General features: G+C 55.8%; 14 protein-coding genes across 14 annotated transcripts; 8 read left to right on the top strand and 6 right to left on the bottom strand.

The window, feature by feature from the left end:
• Positions 1–36: 36 nt before the first annotated feature.
• BDY17DRAFT_161866 (origin recognition complex subunit 3 N-terminus-domain-containing protein) lies at positions 37–2,192 on the top strand. The gene is made up of 2 exons (XM_033729724.1): positions 37–211; positions 267–2,192. Exons 1-2 carry the CDS (start codon positions 62–64, stop codon positions 2,103–2,105), a joined length of 1,989 nt encoding a protein of 662 aa, XP_033589127.1. The 5' UTR covers positions 37–61; the 3' UTR covers positions 2,106–2,192.
• Positions 2,155–2,819, bottom strand: BDY17DRAFT_324832 (Ctr copper transporter; the record flags this gene model as incomplete). Its single annotated transcript, XM_033737271.1, has 4 exons — positions 2,155–2,269; positions 2,324–2,450; positions 2,527–2,710; positions 2,763–2,819. 4 exons carry the CDS (start codon positions 2,817–2,819, stop codon positions 2,155–2,157), a joined length of 483 nt encoding a protein of 160 aa, XP_033589126.1.
• Positions 2,820–3,079: 260 nt separating this feature from the next.
• Positions 3,080–4,231, top strand: BDY17DRAFT_251413 (phosphatase 2C-like domain-containing protein; the record flags this gene model as incomplete). The annotated part of the gene is made up of 1 exon (XM_033731171.1): positions 3,080–4,231. One exon carries the CDS (start codon positions 3,080–3,082, stop codon positions 4,229–4,231), a length of 1,152 nt encoding a protein of 383 aa, XP_033589125.1.
• A 444-nt stretch (positions 4,232–4,675) lies between these two features.
• On the bottom strand, positions 4,676–6,877 carry BDY17DRAFT_251487 (uncharacterized protein; the record flags this gene model as incomplete). The annotated part of the gene is made up of 2 exons (XM_033731177.1): positions 4,676–6,586; positions 6,686–6,877. 2 exons carry the CDS (start codon positions 6,875–6,877, stop codon positions 4,676–4,678), a joined length of 2,103 nt encoding a protein of 700 aa, XP_033589124.1.
• A 313-nt stretch (positions 6,878–7,190) lies between these two features.
• Positions 7,191–9,985, top strand: BDY17DRAFT_298724 (permease of the major facilitator superfamily). Its single transcript, XM_033733791.1, has 7 exons — positions 7,191–7,530; positions 7,691–7,920; positions 8,002–8,260; positions 8,319–8,829; positions 8,897–8,936; positions 8,993–9,326; positions 9,387–9,985. Exons 1-7 carry the CDS (start codon positions 7,353–7,355, stop codon positions 9,728–9,730), a joined length of 1,896 nt encoding a protein of 631 aa, XP_033589123.1. The 5' UTR covers positions 7,191–7,352; the 3' UTR covers positions 9,731–9,985.
• Positions 9,986–10,226: 241 nt separating this feature from the next.
• On the top strand, positions 10,227–11,364 carry BDY17DRAFT_324828 (putative short-chain dehydrogenase; the record flags this gene model as incomplete). The annotated part of the gene is made up of 2 exons (XM_033737270.1): positions 10,227–10,373; positions 10,432–11,364. 2 exons carry the CDS (start codon positions 10,227–10,229, stop codon positions 11,362–11,364), a joined length of 1,080 nt encoding a protein of 359 aa, XP_033589122.1.
• An 854-nt stretch (positions 11,365–12,218) lies between these two features.
• BDY17DRAFT_251335 (uncharacterized protein) lies at positions 12,219–13,785 on the top strand (the record flags this gene model as incomplete). Its single annotated transcript, XM_033731162.1, has 2 exons — positions 12,219–12,457; positions 12,513–13,785. The coding sequence occupies 2 exons, from the start codon at positions 12,219–12,221 to the stop codon at positions 13,783–13,785; spliced, it is 1,512 nt and encodes a 503-aa protein (XP_033589121.1).
• A 171-nt stretch (positions 13,786–13,956) lies between these two features.
• BDY17DRAFT_161794 (uncharacterized protein) lies at positions 13,957–14,998 on the top strand. The gene is made up of 3 exons (XM_033729723.1): positions 13,957–14,569; positions 14,634–14,719; positions 14,776–14,998. The coding sequence occupies exons 1-3, from the start codon at positions 14,128–14,130 to the stop codon at positions 14,872–14,874; spliced, it is 627 nt and encodes a 208-aa protein (XP_033589120.1). The 5' UTR covers positions 13,957–14,127; the 3' UTR covers positions 14,875–14,998.
• Positions 14,999–15,121: 123 nt separating this feature from the next.
• BDY17DRAFT_311009 (uncharacterized protein) lies at positions 15,122–15,937 on the bottom strand (the record flags this gene model as incomplete). Its single annotated transcript, XM_033735491.1, has 1 exon — positions 15,122–15,937. The coding sequence occupies one exon, from the start codon at positions 15,935–15,937 to the stop codon at positions 15,122–15,124; it is 816 nt and encodes a 271-aa protein (XP_033589119.1).
• Positions 15,938–16,516: 579 nt separating this feature from the next.
• BDY17DRAFT_324824 (glycoside hydrolase family 25 protein) lies at positions 16,517–17,173 on the top strand (the record flags this gene model as incomplete). Its single annotated transcript, XM_033737269.1, has 1 exon — positions 16,517–17,173. The coding sequence occupies one exon, from the start codon at positions 16,517–16,519 to the stop codon at positions 17,171–17,173; it is 657 nt and encodes a 218-aa protein (XP_033589118.1).
• Positions 17,174–17,507: 334 nt separating this feature from the next.
• Positions 17,508–18,910, bottom strand: BDY17DRAFT_298716 (putative glycosyl hydrolase). Its single transcript, XM_033733790.1, has one exon. The coding sequence runs from the start codon at positions 18,668–18,670 to the stop codon at positions 17,585–17,587; it is 1,086 nt and encodes a 361-aa protein (XP_033589117.1). The 5' UTR covers positions 18,671–18,910; the 3' UTR covers positions 17,508–17,584.
• Positions 18,911–19,045: 135 nt separating this feature from the next.
• Positions 19,046–19,808, bottom strand: BDY17DRAFT_298714 (uncharacterized protein). Its single transcript, XM_033733789.1, has 2 exons — positions 19,773–19,808; positions 19,046–19,709 (listed from the first exon to the last, which is right to left on the bottom strand). The coding sequence occupies exon 2, from the start codon at positions 19,703–19,705 to the stop codon at positions 19,124–19,126; it is 582 nt and encodes a 193-aa protein (XP_033589116.1). The 5' UTR covers positions 19,706–19,709; positions 19,773–19,808; the 3' UTR covers positions 19,046–19,123.
• A 994-nt stretch (positions 19,809–20,802) lies between these two features.
• Positions 20,803–22,146, top strand: BDY17DRAFT_298711 (uncharacterized protein). Its single transcript, XM_033733788.1, has one exon. It carries the CDS (start codon positions 20,986–20,988, stop codon positions 22,087–22,089), a length of 1,104 nt encoding a protein of 367 aa, XP_033589115.1. The 5' UTR covers positions 20,803–20,985; the 3' UTR covers positions 22,090–22,146.
• BDY17DRAFT_161756 (short-chain dehydrogenase) lies at positions 22,122–23,297 on the bottom strand. Its single transcript, XM_033729722.1, has 3 exons — positions 23,148–23,297; positions 22,498–23,094; positions 22,122–22,439 (listed from the first exon to the last, which is right to left on the bottom strand). The coding sequence occupies exons 1-3, from the start codon at positions 23,217–23,219 to the stop codon at positions 22,155–22,157; spliced, it is 954 nt and encodes a 317-aa protein (XP_033589114.1). The 5' UTR covers positions 23,220–23,297; the 3' UTR covers positions 22,122–22,154.
• Between the last annotated feature and the right edge of the window lie 8 nt (positions 23,298–23,305).

The following is a 23,305-nucleotide window of genomic DNA, read 5'->3' as shown; positions in this document are numbered from 1 at the left end:
CGCGAGCTCGACAAGAGCGAGTTACCGCTAAGCATCCCTGCGAAATGCATTGACAACGACCATGGAATACGAGACGTGCTATGTTTTTGAACCGGAGCAACAGCGTCCTGCAAAACGACGCAAAATTGATTTCCAAGGACTGCAAGCATCGTGGCCGATCCGCCAGGTTGCATATGAGAAAGCGTGGACGGCGCAGCTGAGGGGTATCGATGTCAGTCTTTGATCAGGGCGATATTTCGCTACCTAGGCTAACGGAAAGGATGAAGAAAAAACTTGCAGCGATCAATGCAAAGCCGATCGCCGAAATCAGTGCTTTCCTTGATGACGTCCTGCACTCTGCTCAGCAAGGACGAGTCCCCACTGCCATCATCTCTACCGGACCAGATGCTGCGTCTCAGAGCTCGATTTTCAACGCTTTGTCGTCCCTCGAGGGCTCCAAGAGCAAACGGACTCTCGTTCAGCTTTCGGCGAGTACGGGGACCAACCTCAAAGCCTTACTCAAATCCATCATTCAAAAGGCAACGACACGCGCAGAGGACCATGACGAGGATGATGAAGGCCACATGACCACCAAAGGAGGCTCGACACTACTGAACTACGATCTCGAGATCCTCGCAGACTATGTGCATGACCATGGGCTTCGGCAAGTCGTGCTGGCTTTCCAGGATACGGAAGCTTTTGACAGCACGCTCCTCTCCGAGCTGATTGAAGTGTTGAGTTTCTGGCACGACCGGATTCCATTCGTCTTCCTCTTCAGGATCGCTACGTCTCTGGAATCGCTCCAATCGAGGCTGTCCAAAGATGCTGTGAAGTGCATGCAGGGCCGTTTGTTCGACGTGGCGACCTCCGCGGAAGCTGTCGAGCACATCTTAGAAGCGATTACCGACAGCGAGACGCTGCTGTGGATTGGGCCGGGTTTGCTGAGCACGATTGTGGAGCGCCAGAACGACTACATCCATAACACGGATACACTTGTTGATGCGCTGCAATATGCGCTCATGTCGAATTACTACGCTAATGCGCTGAGCATCTTTCTCGACCCTTACGTCCAGTACAAAGACGTTCCCTCGGACCACTTTGAAGCCGTGCGCCACCTGGACTCTTTCCGCACTTTCTGCGAGCAGCTCTTGGAGAAGAAGCAGGCTCTTCGACTCAAAGACTTGCTTGAAGAGGATGAGATTCTGTTCGGCACAGTACGCTCAATGGTCGAGCAGGGCCGGAAGGCTCTGGCTGATCTGGTCGTTGCTGTTGACGTCGTGCGAGAGCTCCAAAAGCACCTGCCTCAGCAACAAAGGGCACCCAAGTCGAAACTCTACATCCAAGCTCTATCCCACAAGTTGCAAGACTCAAGCCAAGTTCGCTCGATGCTGCTGTCGGTAAGGAAGGCTCCATCGAGTACGGTCATGCATATCATGGATGCAATACTGGCTCTGAAGATACCTGGTGACATCCACGACCGATGTGCAGAAGTACAGAAGAGCTTGACCGAGCTGCTCGGTTCTTCCGACACCAAGCAACCGCTGAGAAGCGAGGATGACGTGAAGAACTCGACACTGCGCACCACCGTCGTGGCGCAAAAGGTCGAGCTAAGCAGACAGAAATCCTCGCTGTCCAAGCAAGACGAAGCATACACCGCAATCCTTCGCCGCTTCACAGACCTACTTGAAGCCTATTTCCGCGACACGCTGATTGCACCGACGGACCTGGTCTTCCACGAAATCTTTCTCTACGATCTCAAATCTCCACATCGCGAGGCCTTCACCCCGCGGCCACGACATGCTGTTGAGCGCGCATTGGCCGCTCCGCACGACTATTTGGACTGCGATTGCTGCAAGCCGGAAGTCGGAGAAGGGGACGAATCCACTCTTGCAGCCTGTCAGCCGGCAACGGCGGTATTGTATCAGCTCTACCTGGAGTCAGGGAGCTTAATCAATGCGAGTGATCTTTGGCAAGCCTTCCGCGCTGTGCTGGGAGAGGAGCAGGATGAGGGGCAGAAGCAAGCGCTGTTCCAACGCTCGTTGGCAGAACTTGATTACCTCGGGATGGTGAAGAGTACGAGGAAGAGGGTGGATCATGTTGCCAAGGTAGCTTGGAAAGGGCTATGAGCGCGGGTGTGCTTGCAATAAGCCTCACTATAGATTTCTCGATTGGGACTCAATGACAAGCAGCGCTCTTGGTTGCGCTCGCACCACCGAAGATGAGATATCCGAAAAACGCCCCGAAGCCCACTGCAAGCATGATCCAGCCGTTGTATGTCATGAACAGTAGCCTGCATAGCATTAGCACCCCAAATCCAAAGAAATACCTCTCCCTTCCGACTCACATGATGAAGAACGAATAAAACACCTGCACCCCATAAAACGCCGCCTTGACCACATCTCCACCCCGCCTCCCACCACCCGCAACGACATTTCCTGAATGCAGCAGTGAGTCGCGCTCCTGCGTGCCATCTTGGGGTACGTATAAGCGCGTGTTGGAGGGGGGCAATTTCCACACAGCGGCGCGTAGGGGTGGACGTCGACTTACTGGGGAGATGTTCGAGCTGTGCAGCTTGCCGCGCTTCGTATCGTCTGCAGGCTTCGCGGACGGCTTCGTAGCCGGCTGTTAGGGCCATGACGGCTAGGAGAGACCAGAGGAGGGACCAGGTGCCTGTGATGCGCCAGGAGCGGAAGACGATGCAGAGGTTGGTGGTGTCCCATGTGAAGAGCATCTGGTGTGGGTTAGATGGGTGTCGCTTTGATTCGGGTTAGTGAGAGACTGACGTTCATGCTGCACATGTCCATGTCCATGTCTCCGTGGCCATGACCGCTGTGAGCCATTGTGAGGAGTATGGAAGGCAGGTTCTGGGTGACTTGTAAATACAGATGCTTGACAGAAGACCTGACGTTCAAGCTACGGAGCCTCAAGTTGTCAGGGTTGTCTTAGGGTTTCCCCACCCTAAGCCCACTCGTCATAGGCCGATCTCGCCGACATCAGCCCTCAACCAACTCGACACACCTCCCATCCAAACCCCCAAACTGGCTATGCGGCCCTCTGTATCAGGCGAAGAGCTCCTCAGGCTCCTCGCTGGGCCGCGAAGATGCTGACCCCGCGCTTCACCCCTCACCGCATCAGCACCATCCTCCTGCGCCGGCCGCTCTCCCTCAGCGTCACCCAAGTCAGAGGATGGCGGGACCACCGCTCGCGAGATCCGCAGGTCGGAACGACGACGCCCATCCCCGACGATACGACCATCTACACGAGTAAGAGCCCGTGGTACTTTGAAGCCGGATACGCCGGCTGGGCCAAACGCCCCTCCCGACCCTTTCCTCCTCCCTTCTTCAGTCCGCCCAGCGGCTCCTTTTCCGATCCTTTGAGTACGCATCATAGCTCGTCATACGGTGGTCGACCGAAAGTCAATGGAGAGTTGTTACGTGGAATCACGAATGGAGACGATGCATTACTTGCGAGCGACAATCTTATCGCCACAAACGACGGTGTCGGCGCGTGGGCGCAGAAAGAACGGGGCAACGCGCCGCTTTGGAGCAGACTGCTCATTCACTTCTGGGCCGTGGCTGCGGAGCAGGACGAGTTCGGTGGCCCGGGTGGCTCTCCGGATCCCGTGCGCTATCTGGACGAGGCATACACGAAGACTAAGGAGGTGCTGAGCGAGCCGAACGCGTGGTTGGGAACGACGACGGCATGCTCGGCATTGCTGCACTATACGAAGGAGAGGAAGCCGATGCTGTATGTGACGCAGCTCGGCGATTGCAAATGTTTGGTCGTCCGACCAACGGACAAGAGCGTGGTGATGTCGACGGAGGAGCAATGGCATTACTTTGATTGTCCGCGGCAGCTGGGGACGAATTCGCCGGATGAGCCGTTGGTCAATGCAGTGTTGTCCAAACTCGAGATCAACGAAGGAGATCTTGTGCTTGTCATGTCGGACGGGATGACTGATAATCTGTGGGAAGAAGAGATCGCCGAGGCGGCGGTTGAGGCCCTGCACAGCTGGGAGAGTGACAACCAGCAAGGGCTGAAGCAAGACGACGATGGCGATGCGGGTGACTTCGACAAGGGGATGCGATTCGTGGCTCAGGAACTCGTGCTTGCGGCGAGGAAGATTGCGGAGGATCCGTTCGCGGCAAGTCCGTTCATGGAGCGGGCGGTGGAAGAAGGGTTGGCCATTGAAGGCGGCAAATTGGATGACATTTCTGTCGTTGCGGCCGTGTGTAGGCGGAGGAAAGGATGAATTGGCCAGGGTCACAACATATAAGGGCCGACTCATGGCAGCTGTCATTGTGTTCCTCAGACATACCGAGCTCGAGTCAGCAGGCACGGTCAGGACTATCAGATCGGCGGATTCATCAGACCGCCTGGGCATGGACCGGCAAAGGCAGAGCTCACCGCCATTAGAAACCACTCAATCGAGACCGACCAAGTGGTTTCGCAGCCTTCTCGGAGCCGGTTATCTCACGAAACTACGAAGATTGGAGTCTGGTATATACAGAAAGTCTCGATACTACGTACGCCTTTCTTCCGGTGATACGGCGAACCCTGCGAAATGACACTGCAAAATCATGCCAGAAATTCATTATTGTCCTCGATGCCGCGTATCATGGCATCAAAGAAGGCCCAATCGATTCCAGTCATGGCCCAGTCATCCTGACCCAGGCCCAACCCGGGGAGCATTACATCACCGAAGCTTCCTAGTGGCGGTGACGCGGACTGATTCAGGTCGTTCACACCCGCCATTGTGGGGGACCAGCACCGCCGGGTCTACGATCGATTTTGAGTCCCCAGGATATATCACCGGAGCCGAAGAGGATGGCTGGTGAATTCGTTGGTGTTGGAAGACTTCCGTGTGACCAGGCTCAGCAGAGTCGGGCGGCGCCGGATCATGCAGTGGGTCGCCGCTCTGCTGGCCGATGCGGTTCATAGCCTCGCGTGGAAACATGATGATGCCAAAGTAAGGGATGTACGCGCTTGAAGTAGCCACGGTCTCTTCACCTTTCTCCTGCTGTGAGCTCTGAGCATCGGCGGTCTGTACGCGTACGCTTTCGGCCCGCACTGTATGGCCGCTGGCTGCTTCGGCTTCGATTGCTAGCAGCCGAGCGAGAACTTCCGCGCCTCTGGCACTCAGTGGATCTGCAGTAAGCCGATTCGCTTCTTCCATGTTGTCCCGCGCCTGTTCGATCATGGCACGGTCGCTGAGATACGAGTGAGCGAGAAGGTTGTCTGCTTGTGAAGGCCGGCGATGACTATCTAGATGAGCCAGGAGAAGGGTCATGGCGGCCATGAGGGCCATGAAGTCGGCGATTCGGCAGGTGAACGTGATCTGACTGAAGCGCCGCAGGGCGACGAAGCGCGAAAGAACCTCGCGGGAAGCGTTGACGCAGGCAATCTTGGAATACTGATATTCGTACTCGGTCGACGAGAGAAGCATGTACGGCAAGTGCAGCTTATTGAGAAGATTGAAATGAGACATTTGGGTGGATAGGCGTCGGTCATCCAAGAAAAGAGCCAGTGCGTCGTGGGACGAGTCTTCTAGATTCGGCGTCAGCCACCACCGGCTGGGCACACCGGCAGCAGCTTTCTGGAGTTCCTTGTCCAGACTTTGCGTAAGAGCGAAATCGATCGCGCGTTCCTCGGATTCGACGTTTTCCAAGATCTTTCCGGTCAGGACACATTGCATTCGCTCTAGACGACCGGAAGGCGTGTCAGAAGCCAGGGCAGCCTCGGTCGCCATGCTCCGATCTGTGCTGCCCTGGGGGAGGCCAAGCAAAAGCGAGAGCTGACGATCATAGTACACTATGCGGAACCACATTAACCGTGGTTCGGCTTTGGAGTCGGGGTCGAGCTGATTTGGCATCGTTCTGTACTTCGACCGATGAAGCCCTAGTGACTGCGCCAGTAGCATCGCCCGTCGGTTTGCCTTCCAGCTTGGTCTGAACTCGCCGAGATTTGCCTTGTGCATTGACTCAAGCATTGCGCACTCAACACCTTCCACGCTGGCCAAAAGGCGGTCTTGAATGGTGACAAGCCTGGTGGCAGCGTCGAAGATACGCGCCATAATCACTCGAGGTGGTTCGGAAAGCTGCTTCATCCCGGGATTGGTATCCGGGCGAAGATGGTGCAGCAGACTGGCCAGGTGCAACATGTATCTCGCAGTCAAGACCGGATGCGTTGGTAGCTGCGGTGGATGCAGTAGACTCTCCGGTGAGACCGGATTGCCTTCTCTCATCCTCTCATGTGATATCGTCAGCGATCCGACGAAGACGCTGAAGACTCGGTCCGAAGCAGTGACGATGATCTCACGATCTTTTCGGGAGGGCAATGCCTCCCAAAGAGCGCGATTCAGCTGGGAAAACTTGTTCACGCCTGTACTAGCATTTTCGGGTATGGAGACAGTCGGAAGGCTGGGAAAGCTGGGATGGGCGCCTAGCCGTGCATTTTTCTCCCCCAATGTGGCTTCTTGTCGCAAGCTACTATGATGATTGGTATTTTCGACGACAACAGAGGAGGTGGAAGCCGTTGATTTGGGGTCATTGTTGTATTCACTAGAGACCAGCGTGGCGCCACGGCGGTCCGTGTCATCCATGTCGAACTTCTTGACCACGCGGTCAAGCAACGCCTCTACTCTCGCAACTTGATCTCGCGTCGGACGGCCTTGATCGGAGGATGCATCCATGAGCTCGGCCGGAACTTCTTGGCTGATACATTCTGCTCCACGCCGTTGACAATTGATGCAGGTATCCGGTCGCACATGAGCTTCGTAGACGCATTTTTCTTTTCGTCGTTTGCAAGCCCAGCAGCTGTGGGTGCCTTTGCGGAGTTTGCGTCGCTTTGCGTGCCATCGCCCGGCAAGGTCATTGTCAGCTGCGCGTGTGGTTGACATGGGCAGTGCGACAATGTTGAAGGATCAGAGGCTCAGGACACGGCGATTGCTGCGTTCTCGCCCGCGATCAGAAATGTGTAGCATGGCAACAACGCCGGTCGTAGCTCAATATTTCGGATGAACAGGGGCGCAGCGACGGGGACATGAGTGAGCCGACCGAGGGATATTCCGTCCGCATAAAGAGCTCCGATGTCGTTATGATGGTTACGTTACCGAGCGTTCCTCCGCCGACACGTCGGAGGAACAAGTACAGGTGAGGTGAGATGTGGGGCAAGCGCCAGCCGGAATGGTGTCGATCCATGTGACACGAACATGGACATGACTCTCCAGTCGGCCTTATTGGATCTTCAGTGTCCTGCGCCGACGAAACCTTTGTCACTTCAACGCCTCATGAAGGCTTTTTACCGCATGCGGTAACAGACACCGAGGTGACGCCTCGATTGCTCCAAAGGAGGATACCCCTTGGAGCATCGAGATGATCCGCGCCCTGAGTAGCAGCATCGATGCCCAAAAGGAACGGACAAGGCTCTCATATCGTTCCTTCCATCGTTCCGCCGAGCCGTCGGAGCCTTGTTGCGTTGTCCCCATGCTGTCACGAGCTTTGAAGTCCAACGCCACGTCTATCTATCTCCTGGACATTCTTCTTGCTGACGGTGAGCATCTACTTATGAGCTAGTTCTTTCTTCTTCTCTGCCAGCTCTCTCCGTGGCTCATGTTCTTCCGCGCTCTTTGATTGTTCTTCATAAAGCGACTCCCTTGGACCCTTCAACTTGTCCGACCCACACTCAGTCAAGACTGATCTGCAAGACACAGACGCACAAATGTCTACCATCAGTTCCGAGAAGTCTGAAACGAAGGAGGTCGCTCACATAAACGATCTCAGCCGTGACCAAAATCCGGCCTCAAGCTCGCATGGCAGCCTTGAGCTCGAGCAGCTTCATGCTGAGGGTGACGGAGAGGAGCCTGTGTACGCGACTGGATTACGTCTGGTGATGATTATGACAACCATCAACTTGAGTTCCCTCATCGCATCTTTGGACTTGGTCAGTGACGATTCCGGCGCCGTCATAGGACCTGGACGAGCGTATACGGGTCGGCTAACACATCCTGTTCTCTCACTATAGGGCATTGTCGCTACCGCAATCCCCAAAATCACCCAAGAATTCCACGGACTCAACTACATTGAATGGTACAGCTCCGCCTGTTTCCTTACCGTCGGGGTGACCTCTGCCATGTGGGGCAAGATGTACAAGTACTTGCCCGCTCAATGGACCTACATGAGCGCGCTTGGCATCTATCTCGTCGGCAGCATTGTCGCCGCCTCGGCTCCCAATAGTATCGCTTTGATTGTTGGCCGTGCTATCCAAGGCTGGGGATGCGCTGGTAAGTGAGCCCATATGAAACATCATGTATCATCTAACTGACCCTTGGCCGTGCAAAGGTTGCCTCAGCGGCTCCGTCCTGATCATCAACTATACCGCCGCGCCTAGCAAACGCCCCTTGCTTATCGGCATGTGGATCGGTGTCTTTATGTGTGCAACTATCCTCGGTCCTGTGCTCGGTGGTGTCTTCACCACAGAAATCACGTGGCGTTGGTGCTTCTGGATCAATCTTCCGGTTGGTGGTCTTGCCATCGCCCTGCAACTCATCTTCTTGCGCATTCCCAAGCACATCAAGACACCTCAGGCGAGTTGGAAGGAGATTCTGTTGAACCTCGACTTCCCAGGTGCCGGCATTCTGCTCGCCTCGTTGGTCTGCTTCATCTTGGCTCTCGAGTGGGGCGGTGTTACCAAGCCATGGTCCAGCGGCTCGGTCATTGCCACGCTGGCACTGTGGATCGTCCTCACAATTGCATTCTTCGTTGTGGAGTATGTCCAAGGCGAGCGTGCAGGAATGCCATTTCGGCTGTTGAAGCAACGCATGATCTGGGCCAACGCTCTCTACGCATATATGTGAGTCGCAAGAACCTTACGTCGACAGACTCTAAGCACCGCGAGCTGACGTACGGTTTCTCTCCAGTACCAATCTGGCTAACTTCCAAGTCCTTTTCTACCTTCCCGTACGTTTTCATTTGAGTTGCACGTCTGGATCGTCGCTAACACTGAATCTTTCTAGTACTATTTCCAAAGCGTCAAGGGAAAGACGGCCATCATCAGCGGTGTGTACACCCTTCCATTTCTGGCGCTCTATGCTGTTGGCGCAATGGCTAGCGGCGCTCTCCTGGGCAAGACACGCATGATGCACCCTTTCATGGCCATGAGTGGGCTGTTGGCTGTCGTGGGCGCGGCCTTGTTTTACTCCATGGATGTCAACACCTCTCAAGCTTGGTACATTGGCGCTCAGATTCCATTTGGTCTCGGCATTGGCCTTGCAAACCAAGTCCCCGTGACTGTAGTGCAGGCTTTCACCGACCCCGCCGATGTGGCCATAGCGACCGCAATTATCTTCAGTGAGTATCCCGCGCACAAAGACCCGCTTGGAAGTTCCACCTGACTGACGAGCGCGACAGCCTTCCAAACCAGTACCGGTGCCTACTTTACGACTGCAGCGCAGTCCATCTTCGAAAACTTGCTGCTGCAGTCGCTGACCAAGAACGCGCCGGATGTCGACATCGCCACTGTCTTAGCTGCCGGCGCTTCTGCACTTGACAAGAAGTTCAGCGGCGCTCAACTCAGCCAAGTCATCCATGCGTATACTCAGGGGATTCAAGGCGTGTTCGCCTTCAGCATTGCCGGTGCCGCGCTGACGGTCTTTCTAACGTTTTTGGTTCCGTTCAAGAGATTGCCCATCTTCGCAGATAAGGCGACGCAAGAAGCCGGTCCGAGCGAGAAGGAGTCGGTTGTGGAGGTGTAGCCAAGCCGTGGCCATGTAACGAGGGAATTGGGAACTCGCATGTCCGTCACCTTGACGAATGCGTCAAACGACGACAGCTCGAACTGGCCTGCTCAAAATGATAGATTTTCGTGGCCTCAGTAGAGTAATATAAGTAGATTGGGTTAGAACGGCGACGATGTCAGCACCATTCACGATAGGCTGCTGATCTTCCATAAAGCCACAAAATACGGGGCTGACAATAAGAACAGTCTACACTGTCCTCATCGCAGAGGCCCGCAATATGCACTGAGTGTACGGCTAGTCGCGCCCTTCGAACAGTTTCAGTCCAGTTTAAATCCGCCTAACTCCGCGAGGCTGTCCAATGCGGAGCACGACGAACCCGCATATATGACAAGCTAAGCCCGTAATTACGACGTATAAATTGCGGCACGGGTACGTATAAGTAGGACGAGCGAGTCGGTTGCCGTTCGAAACATCTTCACTGGTGAAATCACCTTCGACGTACGACCCAGCCATGACCGCAACCACGAATCCCCACTTCGACGAAAACACCGAAGCTGATGAAGTCGCGAAGGCATTCGCTTCTGGTGTCCATGGCAAGACGATTCTCATCACGGGCGTGAACTTGAAGGGGATTGGATTCGCTGCCGCCGCTGCTTTTGTACGTTTTCCCTCCCTGAGGGTCGTCGACCTTGGCCATGCTGACTGAGGGTCTCCAGGCATCACAATCACCTGCTCGTCTCATCTTATCCGGCCGCAACCTGTCTAAAATCCAAGAGTGCATCGATGCCCTGAAGAAGCACTTTCCAATCGTCGACTACCGTCCTCTTAAGCTTAACCTCTCCAGTCAAAAAGACGTCCGCGCGGCAGCCGCAGAGCTGCTCTCATGGACCGACGTACCAACCATCGATATTGTCGTCAACAACGCAGGCATCATGAATCTCCCAGAGCGCACGATCAACGAAGACGGGATAGAAATGACGTTTGCCACCAACCACATCGGCCACTTCCTCTTCACATCTCTCATCATGCCCAAGATCCTCACGGCGGCAGCAACGAATGCCAAAGGCGCGACGCGAATCGTCAACGTCAGCTCCCTCTCGCCCACATGGACAACCATGCGCTGGAGCGACATGAACTTCGACACGATCAACAAGAATCTCCCCCAGGCGGAACAGCCTTCTTACGACATGCTTCGTACTTGGGGTACTCCGGACCCCGAGAATGTCGCATACGCCCCCATCGAAGCCTACAATCAAAGCAAGGTGGCGAACGTTCTATTCAGCATCGGCGCGAACGCGCGGTTGTACGAGGAATACGGCATCCTGAGCCTCGCCGTGCATCCCGGCGTCATTGTGACGGAGCTGGGCCGCAACGCTTCGCAGGAAACCCGCAACGCCATACAGAAGATGATGGAGGGCGGCCGCTTCACCCTCAAGAGTCTAGGGGCTGGTGCGGCGACGACACTCGTTGCGGCTCTCGATCCGAAGTTGGGCAAGGGCGAGGCGAAGAATGGAAAGCGGAATTACGGGGTGTATCTGGGGGATTGTCAGATTTCGGAGAAGGCGACAGAGGGCGCAGAGTCGAGTGAAGAGGCTGAGAAGTTGTGGGCGAGGTCGGAGGAGTTGGTGGGAGAGAAGTTTGCGTGGTAGACGGCGTGTTCCCAATGTGAAGGACAGCACTTGTGGAAGGCCGGAACAAACAACCGACATTGGGACGATCAGTGTTGTTTGCCAATCATACGATTCAAACGTAGGTGCTTAGGATATATGAGGGCGAGGACGTCTCTTTGCTGCGAATGAAGCGAGTAGAAGACTCGAGACGAGCTGCACGTCATCACTCCAGACGGCATTGCTATTTCGTAGATCCGCGGATCCACCAAAAGAAACTAACATCAACGGCGGACGAGCTTATTACATCGCGCAAGGCAACTCGGAATCGTCAGCTCCGGGTTGGACGAAGTGATGGACGCGGAGCTTGGGTTGGCGGATGGCCATCGATCCGGCAATTTCCAACGAATACACCTCGAAGAATAAGGTATTCTCAATTACTCCATACGGTCCACAATATCGAACCAGATGTGCAGCTCTCGCAGATCCGGTGCTGAATTTAGCAAGAACGCCGTGATCGCCGATGCGGCAAATCCCCCAATGCGCCTGGGTCCAGCCGCCCGCTGCAGCACCCTGACGTCGATCATGTCGATCTCCTAAGGAAATTAAATACCTTACCCGTACAATTGCATGATGGAGGCTTTATGGGTGCGGCCGCTTAGGCACGCCCGTTGTGGTGATGTCAGAAGACATCGAGGCACGCCATCACGGGTGTCATACGAGCCATTCATTCTCTACAACTTGTTACTTCACCATTCACTCTGCAGACTTCTGAGGAGAGTCTTCCAGCTCGACTTATGCTTGTTCAGCCTTCTGTGTTCAGATAAATGCCTCCAGCATCCGATACCAAGAGCGACGATGAGCGCAGAGGGGAAAGCATCACCGACACCAAGTCAATGGAGTCCCCTGCACGCAGTGATGAGCTCAGAGGAGATAGCATTAACGATGCCAATTCAAACGAGAAACGCCCACACACCGATAAAGAGAAGACCGCGGAGTCAACGCAAGATGATCCTCCTGCCGCTCCTTTCTCGCCGATGCACGAGGTTGCCTTTGTCTTTGTGATTTGTATGGCACAATTCCTTTCTCTGGCTGGACTTGGGCAGTCAATTGCACCTCTCAACATTATCGGACGGTAAGTGGCCACGGTCAGCCATCTTGCCAATGCTGACATGTCGCGTTCCTTACAGGAGTTTTGGCGTCACAGATCTACCGGAGCTCAGCTGGTATCCTGCGGCGTTTTCTTTGACCGTGGGAACGTTCATCCTTCCAGCAGGAAGGCTGGGAGATATGAAGGGTCACCGAAACCTCTTCATGATTGGCTTTGCCTGGTACGCCGTGGCATCCGTCGTAGCCGGCGTAGCGGTCTACAGCGGCGAGATCCTCTTCAGCATCGCTCGCGCCTTTCAAGGGATTGGATGTGCACTGCTTGTGCCCAACGCTCTGGCACTTGTCGGCCGCTCATACGGCGCAAGCCCGAAGAAGAACCTGATCTTTGCACTCTTTGGCGCAGCAGCACCCACCGGCTCGGTCGTGGGGACCGTCTTCGGGTCCATCTTCGCCCAGCTTGCCTGGTGGCCCTGGGCCTTCTTTGCTCTGGCCATCGCTTGCATCGCGATGATTTTTGCTGCGTGGGCCATCATTCCAGCCGACGATGTGAAGCCCGCCACGTTCGATGACTTCGACTTTCTCGGCACCCTTACAGGAGTTGGGGGCTTGGTGCTGTTCAACTTTGCGTGGAATCAGGCTGCTGTTGTGGGGTGGTCCACTGTCTACACCTACGTTCTCCTCATCGTCGGAATCCTGCTCCTGGGCGCATTTGCATACGTGGAAATCAAGATCAGCAAGTACCCCTTGGTTCCGATCCGCGGGTTCAAAGCCGAAGCAGCCCTGGCTCTGGGTGTTATCGCAGTGGCCTGGGGAAGCTTCGGCATCTGGCTCTTCTACCTGTTCAGGCTGATTGAGGATCTGCGTGGCTACTCTGCTCTCTCCGCGAGCGCGCAGAATTCCCCCGTCGCCGTTTCGGGAGTTCTCGCATCTTTGGCAACCGCCTGGCTGCTATCGCGCGTCAAAGTCGCATACGTGCTGCTGGCCGCAACGATCTTCTTCCTCATCGGCCAGACGCTCCTCGCAACCGCGCCGGTCGACCAAACATACTGGGCGCAGACATTTGTCTCCGTCATCATCATGCCCTGGGGCATGGATATGAGCTTTCCAAGCGGAAGTATCCTCCTGAGCAACAATACGCCAGGGCATGATCAGGGAATCGCGGCTTCACTCATGAATACGACAGTCAACTACAGCATCTCACTCGGTCTTGGTATTGCGGGCACTATCATCCGATACATCGAATCGTCGGGCGGTACTACCCTGGAGGGCTATCGAGGTGCATGGTACTTTGCTATTGGACTGGATTGCGTTGCCATTGTCATTGCTTTGTATTTTGTGTTTAAGCAGCGATAGAGACGCGCTACGAGGTGCTGGTTTTTTTTGCGGGTCGACTCACCTACCCTGCGAACGGAAGAAGCGTATCGTCCACCAGAATCGTCGATACGAGCCTCGCAAGGAACGACTTGCATCAATCCATCGATGACACTAGCGACATTGTGGGTGCGAGAAAAGTCCACCAATGTCGTCTCGATGAAACAAAGATATTGGATTCGCCCGAAGCTTACGGATAGCCATCCGCCTATCACAATGGGTTCAATCAGATCACACATCTTACATTGCAGGCACCTTTGGATTGGCAAACCGTCCTTAGAGCCGCATTAGCATGCTACGAAACCATTTCCGGACTGCTCCCCCATGAGCTTGGGTCGCAGATCTCCCCGTCACATAGTCGTCCAGGCCAACCGGCTGACCTCTGCGGCCAGCATTACCGCAAGACTGTTCGACCGGCGTCATCGTCTCATGGTCCGAGTCCAGCTGCAATCCCTGCACTCGTTTATAAATCGTCGGCAAGACCTCGATCTCGTGTTCTCCTGCCACGATCACCCTTCCACTCAACTTCCACCAAAACCACATTCGCTCCATCATATCACCATGCACGCCTCCTCAGCCCTCACACTCCTCTGCACGGTGAGCGTCGCCGTCGCCGCCGTGACCCCCAAATATGGCGCCGGAGGCAAGCCGCCCAAAGGCTGGAACGCCAACGTCGAGAACTTCTGCTCCTCCGGGCAGACGCTGATGTGCTGCGGTCAAGTGACTGGAGGTGTTGCTGGATTGCCAGCCGCTCTCTGCTCGGACGGTACGTTCTGCAGCCCCTTGGATTGCGTTGCTTGACCCCCTCTCGCTGATATTAAGTATAACAGCCGTCTACGCCAGGGCCGGCACCCAGCAGAACTTGCAGTACGGCTTCTGCCCCATGAAGAAAACGCCTCTATGCTGTGGCGTTGTGGTGAGTTGCAGCGAATCTAGGCTCAGATGTATTGAAGCTGACCGGCCTTCACTCAGGTCAACTCGAGCACGGGAACCGGCTGCGGGCCTGCTACTCAGGTCAAGAAACCGGCCAGCAAAACGTCATCCTCCCGCAAACATAAGTCGACGTCTTAGGGAAATATGGGGTAGGCAGGTTGGCACGGAGCTGGAACTGCTCCAGACGTGTCCGGGGATGAGCGCAAGAAGTATACGGATACCGTAGGGCTGAGAGTCAAGACTTTGGACGATGGCAATGTCGTAGAAGCCGTAGAAGGTGCCATTGCCGCACAACAGTGAAAAGGTTCCACTTACCACTATATTGAATTGCTCTGTCGTCTGATGTATGTGCTCTATCTATGGATCACGGCAAGACACCCCCGTTTTACCGCGACGTATACCCGCCGTCTACCATGAGAATCGATCCAGTGACAAACGAGCTCCGCCCCCCAGCGAGATACAACACGCCATCGGCAATCTCGTCCGGCCGGCCCATGCGCTTCATAGGCACCGCAGTTTCGACTCGCTCCAGCATCGCTTCCATGACTCGGGGGTTCTGCGTCACCATCGGCGTCTCCGTATAGCCTGGTCCGATGGCATTGATACGCAGCCCGTCCTTTGCGTAGTCCTCGGAAGCCGTACGGGTGAGGCCGACGATCGCGTGCTTTGCGGTGGTGTACGCGGTAGAGAGTGTAATGCCAATGACGCCCAGAATGGAGGAGAAGTTGACGATGGAGCCTCGCTGCAACGGTCGGCCGTGGATGCTGGACAGGATGGGCTCTTGTTTGAGCATGTGCCGTGCCGCAGCGCGTAAGACGAAGAAGGTGCCGTTCACGTTGACTTCCATCACTCGATTCCAGTCTTCAGTCGTCGCGAACGCCGCACCACCAGGGTGTTTGATTGTAATGCCGGCCGCGTTGACGACGTAGTCCAACCGTCCAAAGGTCGCGACTATCCGGTCCACCGCCGCGTCTACCTGGGCCTCCTTGGATACGTCGACCGGGTAAATCTCGATCTTGCACGTGGCCCTTCCACTTGCGGCATGGCTTTGCTCGATCGCGGCTTTGACTGAAGCCAATGCATCCGCATTCACGTCCAGCAATGCGATGCCCGATGCGCCTTCCCGGGCAAATCCTTCTGCGCACGCTCGGCCGATTCCCGAGGCTGCTCCGGTGATTAAAGCGATGCCAGGCACGTCCATCTCGAGTCAAGGCGTGAACAGTCGTCGAGAGATGGATTGGGGACCTTCTAAAGGGCAGCTCGAATGCTCCGAGGTCGCACTCGAGAGAGAGCCAATGGCAACGGCGCAACGAGCCCCACCTCCTGACCTCACGAAGAGCACTCGCCGACATCTTTCCAATGCCATTGCTGGCGAACTGATGATGAGTGCCGTAGTGGGCAGGATGCAAATTGGACTGACAACTGACTATGTCGTGAACTTCCAAGCCATGTTACATTGGAGTACGACCCGCTGCGATGTCCTCGTTGGTCGCTACCGAGGCGCATCGAGCGTGTGTCGAGCGGTCCTTTAGCAGTGTCGATCCGCTAGCCTGTCCAGGAAGGGCCTGCGAGCCTGTCTCCCACGACACAGTTGCACTGCTACAGTAGTACAAGCTACGTGACGGAAACAACCTTGGCAGGCATCGGTTCGACGAGGATCGTCCTGTCAATGGCGCCATTAACCCCACGTTGACACCGTTCAGACGAAGCGTGGCCGACCATATAAAGATGTAGTCGTTCGCTGCAAACGACATCTGGCGTCCCACTCATTCACTCCATCATGCATCGATCAATCCTTCTTTCTCTCGCGGCATCCGCCGCCGCCGCGCCTCTGGCCAAGCGCTCCGGGACCGTCTACGGCTTCGACGTCTCCGACTACCAGCCCAACGTCAACATGCAAGCCGCGTACAACTCCGGCCTGCGCTTCGTCTTTATCAAAGCGACGCAAGGCACCGACTACATCAGCCCCAGCTTCAACAGCCAGTACACCGACGCGACCAACGCCGGCTTCATCCGCGGAGGCTACCACTACGCCGACGGCACCGGCGACGGCTCGCAGGAAGCCGACTACTTCCTCGCGCACGGCGGCGGCTGGTCCGACGACGGCATCACCCTCCCAGGCATGCTCGATTTGGAGGCCGACTGCAAATCCGTCTCGTGGATCCAGACCTTCTCCGACACCTACCACAGCCGCACCGGCGTCTACCCCATCCTGTACTCCAGCCCTTCGTGGTGGGAGCAGTGCACCGGTAACTCGGATGCGTTTGTCAACACTAATCCTTTATTCATGGCTTGCTACAACTCCGAGCCATGCACTCCTCAAGGCGACTGGCCTTACTACACCTTCTGGCAGTACAACGACGATAACGCCAACGGCGGCGACTCGGACCAGTTCAATGGAGACTACGCCCAGCTCCAGGCGATCGCCCGGGGTTAGGAGCAGCGGAATAGACGACCGAGAATGGGCGAATGGTCAGGGTAGTAAGAGGACTTCCGGTTAAACTTGTCAGACAAGGTTGATGTCCAGAAAAGTTTTGTAGCAATGGATCCACCCATCTTGGCTCATGTTTTACCAATTGCGTGATACCGTAGATGCTCGTGGCTGCGGGGGAAATGCTTAATGGAAGTAACGTCGATCCCAATTCCCGGCAAAATGCCGTGGCAGCCCTACGGTGGCGTAGGAGGCGTTCGTGGGGGTGGCCGTCCCTGTGAGATCTGCAAAGTACAACACGACATCACACTACGCGAAACGATGCAACGTCAGCACGCGAGTCGGAAAGTTCCATTGCAAGGACGTAGAATTCATTGGTAAAGTGGTTTTGCAGCTCTATCTGGTCTAATCACACCCTCACAGCTTGCTCCGCAGAGACATGATGCGGCTCGTCGATGAGGTGAAGGCGGACTGAGACAAACCACCATTGCCGAGCGCAGTCTCAATGGCGGAGACAATGCCTGATCCTTGACTGGGGTCGCCAACGGAAGCGAGGATGATGTCCATCCCGGCGTTCATGGCCTTCAGGGCGCGCGTCTCGTTCGAGCCGTACGCTTGGAGCGCACCGGCCTCGATGGCGTCGGTGATGGTCACCCCGGTATATCCCAGACGACTGCGCAGCTCGCTGCCAATCCACGAGGGGCTCAGACCGGCTGGTAGTGTGTCCATTGCCGGGTAGACAGCCCACGAAGCCATGACCATGTCGACGCCGGCAGCCACCGCGCCCACAAATGGCACCTCGTCGATGGTGCGGAGGTCCTCCAAGGATACGTTCAGCGTGACGGGTTCCACGTCCGTGTCCTCGCTGGCTGTCGCGGCGCCGAGGCCGGGGAAGTGCTTTGCGGTCGCGATCACGCCGTGGGCCTGCTGCGCCAAGATGAATGCGGAGCCGGCCTCTTTGGCAATATACTGCTCGGTGCTGTATGATCGCTGGTATTGATCGAGGAAGTCGCCTGGGGATCGGTAGACCCCCAACACCGGGGCGAGGTTGCCATTGACGTTGTATGCTGCACACGCGGTCGCCGCAGTCACGCCGGCGGAGCTGGCTGCCGAAGGCACATTGTTCGACTGCCCAATGTCGTATTCTGAGGCGGTGGGTCCACCAGGTAGGCGTGCGACCTCGCCTCCCTCCTGGTCGGTGACGATGATGAGCGGGTAGCCGGCGTAGCTGGCGCTCTTCTTGTACGTCGATTGCAATTGCTCGATCTCGCTGGCGGTGTTGGAGTCGACGTTGTCGCCGAACAGGATAATGCCTCCGACGGCTCCTTGGCTCGCGAGAGTGTACAGCTCAGACGGAATGGAGGAGCCCGAGTACGAGTAGATCACGTGGGCGCCAGCCTGCGCTTTCGTGCTGAGATTGGCAGCCTTCCCAAACTTTGGCGCGGCGGCGACAGTGGGCAGCAGGAGTGCAGCGCCAGCGAGGGCTGGAGTAGACCAGAGCATGTTGAGTGAATTGCAAGGACAGAGGGTGGATAGTCGACCGCCATCTGCGAGGCGTGCGGCCGTTAAAGTAGGCCGGTGACGAAGGTAACCTTCCAGGTAGGTAACGTCCAAAGTAACGTTGGATCGGGTGGACAGTGAATGGCGTTGCACTCTAGCCTGAAAGGTAAGGTAACAACAAAACGGAGACTGCCGCACACCAAGGCAGGGGATATTTGGTATGTGATCTGCAGTAGCCTTGGCTTTGAAATGCGTGAAGGATCATTAGGTGATTGTTGGGTTAGGCTCCCTGAAGGAACGTTTTTGCTCGCCGGCTTCGCAATCTTGACCAGCTAGCTGCGGTTCCATCTGCGTAGGAAGAAGAGATGGGACCTTACGGCCAACAATCCGTGATATCAAATTACGATTGAAATAAAATAATCTCTGGAACTGGCCTGAAGCTAACATAAACAGTCCTCAGTCTTGCACGCGTTGTTGAGGTTCTTCGAACCTCAACCACCTCTCCGGCACTTCATAGGCCTCCCCAGATTCATAAACTTCACCAAACCATTGAGTAAATGCTCTGAAATCACCCTTTGTAGCACCGGACCCCGGGCCCAGATCAAACCTTCTGCCGTCACGAGTTCCAAAGCCGGAGGCGACCACGTCAGCAGTAGTCTGGTCGTTCAGTATCATGGTACCATTGCGGATCATGCCATTGAGTATCTCGACGTATTGCTTGCTGTATTCACCGGCGCTTTCTCCTGCTCGTCGTGGGGGCATGTAGTTGCAGAGTTCGCTCTCAAGGATGACGGAGTCCGGATCGGCACCCATGCTTAGGAGCCAGTCACGCTCCCGGCGCGCCGATGTGGCGTAGTCTCTCGGCGTCGAGTAAACCATAGGCTCCTCATCCCCGCCTAGCATGTAATTGTCTTCAGGTCTCTCTTCGGTTGATCTCATGTGCGAATACTGTTCGCTGATTTCCCGGGCAGACTTCTTGGGGAGCGAGACGGACGGGCTGCCTGAATCCGTGTTGATCGTGTCCTGAGCTGACGGCATCGCACTGACGACGAGGAGACTGATGAGCACAAACAGGAGTAACCAGCAGTGATTGACAAGGACGGACATATTTGCGTGTCTTGCATTTTAGCATAGAGAAAGGTGGTAAGAGAGAGTTGTCGTTGGGAAGCGACAATTTGGGAGCCTGGGGCTTACCATGACTCAGCGCATCCAGCCCCGCCGGCGGATGTGGCACTATCAAGCAATGCGGGGTTGCAATGTCTCGGTATCACCGTCGACAGTTTGGTCGTTCCCGGTATACTGTTTTCCGGCGTTCTTTCCAACTAGTCTTGCTCTTCGGCCAGATGGTCACGCTGTCAAGTATCCTCTCGTACGCATTGAGACGGCTGGACTGGATTCGATGGCTCTCATTTGGTCAGCATACATCTCGATGTCTATGCTGAGAGCCAGTCAATGGCCACACATCGTGACATGCTATGTGTGGCCGCCCAGGGGAATTTCGTCCATCGCTGGGAACACCGGTGCTGTCGCGTCCGCAATGTGGCGCGAAGCATGCCGCCTTCGCAAGCCGCTCGAGCAAGGCTGGACAGCGTGCACGGTTATAGCGCGGGATTGTCCGAAAGAAAAAGGCGCGAAGGCTGGCGCCCCGGATCTGCCCCGCGCTCTCGGGAGTACTAACCCCATTTCGGCCGTGGGAACGGTCACTGTTCCGACCCCCCTTCTTCATTGTTAACGTGGAAATCACACAATTGTCTCATTATGCCGACCAGAGCGTTTCTTAGGACCGCATCGTCGTTACCATCGGCAGTATGATCATTCGCCCATCTTCCGTACGCACTGAGACGGCCGGAAATCCACCAGGAGCGTCTCGTCACACGGCGCGTGTGGATGCCACCGTTCACGAGCGATCACACAATCTCGTCGCGTGCTTGCCTGGTGCATGCGTGTATGCTGGCGATCGCATCAACGGACGGGCATCATGATCAGTGCTGACGTCTGAATCTGGCTGTCGCTCCGTGTGTACATATTTACAGTACCGAGATGTGCTCGAAGCGGTAGGGCTGGCGTACAAAGGCGATCTGTGGGGAAATATTTAAATTTGGAATGCCTCCTATTCGCTGACCCCATACAGCCGACATTGCCTACTCTCCGCTACTCCGCCGCCACCGGATCATCTACCAATATTTCACCACCTTCGATCGCGCCAGCGTCGACTAGACCACCCGAAAGCTATGGGACGGATCTTACGGAGTTGACCATGCGTTTTATATATACTCGAGCCAGCGTCCACTGCCGGCGCGAGTGGCAAACAGGAGACGATGGTGAATATGCGTTGCTTCGTGGCCACCGCGCTGGCCCTCACGGGGGCGGCATACGCTGCCCCTGTCGTCTCGGACAGCGACCGATTCACGTTCCTCAATATGCCAACTCCCCTCGGTCTACCGTGTGACCTTGCCGTCGGTCCAGACAATATGATCTACACAAACTATCTTCTCGCGAACAAGATTGTCCAGATCAACCCGACCACCAATGCGATCAAGGAGTTCGACATTCCCTTCACCCTCCCCTTGCTCTCGAACCTATCCCTGCCTGTCTACGGTGGTGTGGCTTTCGCTCCCTGCGTCGTACGGCCAGGGCAAGACGGAAATATGTATGCTGCAACCGGTCTTCGGAACCAATTGGCGAAACTGGACCTGGCAACCGGCGTCGTATCGGTCTTCACTCCTCCCAACGCCCTGCAGCCCGTGGGAAATTTGCAACTCTTGAACGATATGTGGGGCGGGCCGGAAGACATGTTTCTGTCACAGAGCACCGCGGACGTCATCTCGGCTTTCAACTACAAGACACATCAATGGAGGACATACCAGGTCCCGACCCCCGGATCAAATCCGTTTGGCATGCGATATGCAAGTGATGGCGCGTTGTGGTTTACGGAGACACTAGGCCAGAAGATTGGCCGCCTCAATACCACTACCGGCGTAATTCAGGAGTTCCCCGTCCCATTCCCCACGGTCGCCACACCCGCCGTGCTCCGCGTGGAGACGGGAGGTGATATGCTCTGGTTCACTTGTTTCGTGTCGGACAGTGTCGCCGGCATCAACATGTACACGCACAACTTCACCAACTACAGGAATACCGCCTTCGGATCGGCAGTCTCGGTTCCTTCAGTCAACACTCTTGACGCCCAAAACAATATTTGGTTTTCTACATGGACTCAGAACTTGCTCACCTACTTCCCGCCGGCCACGGGAAAGATGACGCATATCGAGATTCCTCGCACCCTCATCTACACCCCCATCAGTGTTCCCTTTGAGATGAACGTCGGCGTGCAGTACTATGGCGGGGAGGGGAAGAATCGGATATACTTTACGCAATCCATCTTCAATCGGGTAGGATACTACGATTTGGATGCGGGGCAGTGAATTATCAAGAAGTAGGCTAGCTAAAACGACTCTAAATGTTCAAAAACGTACACATCACCACGCCGCTATTCATACATCGCCACTTGCTCGTCGCACCACTCCCAGAAACGCTTCGCTACTCCGTTGCCGTCTCGCTCAGCATCGATGTCCTTGCGTGGGTTTGCTACTTGACCCCACGGCACCACCCACGCTCCATTGTTTGCCGCGGTGATCTGGCCTGACAGGCCGGCAAACAATTCAGTGTAAGCACCGTAAATCGCGGGCTTCAAAGCCAGTCTCTTGACCAGGAAAAGTTGGTATCGTGGCATGTTCTGGTACAGGTCGGTGTTCAAGTTGCCTGGATCAGCAGCCTGGGTCCGCCTGTCAGCTTGAAGATGAGCTCTGGCCGAGGGCGGAAGTAAGACTTACCACACTCATGATGCCCGCTTCGCCGTACCGCCTCGCACACTCCGCGGCCTGGAAGATGTTGGCGGCCTTGCTCATGCCGTAGTTCTGCCACTGCGAGTAGGAACTTTCTTTCCCCAGTGCGTCCAGGTCGACGCCACCTTGCGGCGCGAAGCGCTCAGCCGCGGACGAGGAAACCCAGACCACTCTCGGGTTTCCAGCCGCCTGAACCTCCGCGGTTTTCAACAGAACAGGCGCTAGCAGTTTGGTGAACAGATGCGGTGCCAACGCGTTCACGCCAATCTGCGCCTCGTACTGCTGCGCTGTCTTCGTGCCCTTTGGCGGAATCATCACGCCGGCGTTGTTCCATAGAACATCGAGGCGGGTTTCACGGCGGAGAAAATCCTCGGCGGCGGGCTTGATCTTAGTGAGGTCGTTGAAATCGACAATCAGGATCTCCAATTGACCTTGAGAGTCGGGGTGTGCGGTGCGTATGCGGTCCACGGTAGCTTGGGCTTTCGAAGCGGAGCGCGCAACGATCCAGACTTTTGCATTGGCGGCGTAGAGGATCTGGGCGAGCTCGAAGCCAATGCCGCTCGTTGAACCGGTGACGACGAACACCTGGGAAGTGCCATTAGTATCGGTGTGGGATATCGCGAGGGAGTTTGGCCAACCTTGCCGGCTTGACTCGAGAGGTTCTTCTCAGTTAGAGTAGGGGGAGCGGGAGATGCGAGGAGGTTTCCCATTGTGAGGTATGATTCTTGGTGGTGAAGAGAAACGACTGAAATCCATTGCGAAGATCAAATATTTACCTCTCCTCTTCAATCGCCTA

Source organism: Neohortaea acidophila (assembly GCF_010093505.1).
Source record: "Neohortaea acidophila strain CBS 113389 unplaced genomic scaffold BDY17scaffold_6, whole genome shotgun sequence".
Classification (NCBI taxonomy): Eukaryota; Fungi; Ascomycota; class Dothideomycetes; order Mycosphaerellales; family Teratosphaeriaceae; genus Neohortaea; species Neohortaea acidophila.
The sequence above is the reverse complement of the archived record's forward strand: the minus strand, read 5'-3'. Positions and strand labels throughout refer to the sequence as shown.

Coding starts and splice junctions, on each gene's coding strand:
- BDY17DRAFT_161866 (XM_033729724.1), top strand. CDS start 62: ATGGAATACGAGACGTGCTATGTTTTTGAACCGGAGCAACAGCGTCCT. Junction 212..266: donor CGCAGCTGAGGGGTATCGAT/GTCAGTCTTTGA, acceptor GAAAGGATGAAG/AAAAAACTTGCAGCGATCAA.
- BDY17DRAFT_298724 (XM_033733791.1), top strand. CDS start 7,353: ATGATCCGCGCCCTGAGTAGCAGCATCGATGCCCAAAAGGAACGGACA. Junction 7,531..7,690: donor GGACATTCTTCTTGCTGACG/GTGAGCATCTAC, acceptor TGCAAGACACAG/ACGCACAAATGTCTACCATC. Junction 9,327..9,386: donor AGCGACCGCAATTATCTTCA/GTGAGTATCCCG, acceptor CGAGCGCGACAG/CCTTCCAAACCAGTACCGGT.
- BDY17DRAFT_161794 (XM_033729723.1), top strand. CDS start 14,128: ATGAGCTTGGGTCGCAGATCTCCCCGTCACATAGTCGTCCAGGCCAAC. Junction 14,570..14,633: donor AGCCGCTCTCTGCTCGGACG/GTACGTTCTGCA, acceptor TAAGTATAACAG/CCGTCTACGCCAGGGCCGGC. Junction 14,720..14,775: donor CTCTATGCTGTGGCGTTGTG/GTGAGTTGCAGC, acceptor GCCTTCACTCAG/GTCAACTCGAGCACGGGAAC.
- BDY17DRAFT_298716 (XM_033733790.1), bottom strand. CDS start 18,670: ATGCTCTGGTCTACTCCAGCCCTCGCTGGCGCTGCACTCCTGCTGCCC.
- BDY17DRAFT_298714 (XM_033733789.1), bottom strand. CDS start 19,705: ATGCCGTCAGCTCAGGACACGATCAACACGGATTCAGGCAGCCCGTCC.
- BDY17DRAFT_298711 (XM_033733788.1), top strand. CDS start 20,986: ATGGTGAATATGCGTTGCTTCGTGGCCACCGCGCTGGCCCTCACGGGG.
- BDY17DRAFT_161756 (XM_033729722.1), bottom strand. CDS start 23,219: ATGGGAAACCTCCTCGCATCTCCCGCTCCCCCTACTCTAACTGAGAAG. Junction 23,095..23,147: donor TCTCGAGTCAAGCCGGCAAG/GTTGGCCAAACT, acceptor GGCACTTCCCAG/GTGTTCGTCGTCACCGGTTC. Junction 22,440..22,497: donor AAGCGGGCATCATGAGTGTG/GTAAGTCTTACT, acceptor AGGCGGACCCAG/GCTGCTGATCCAGGCAACTT.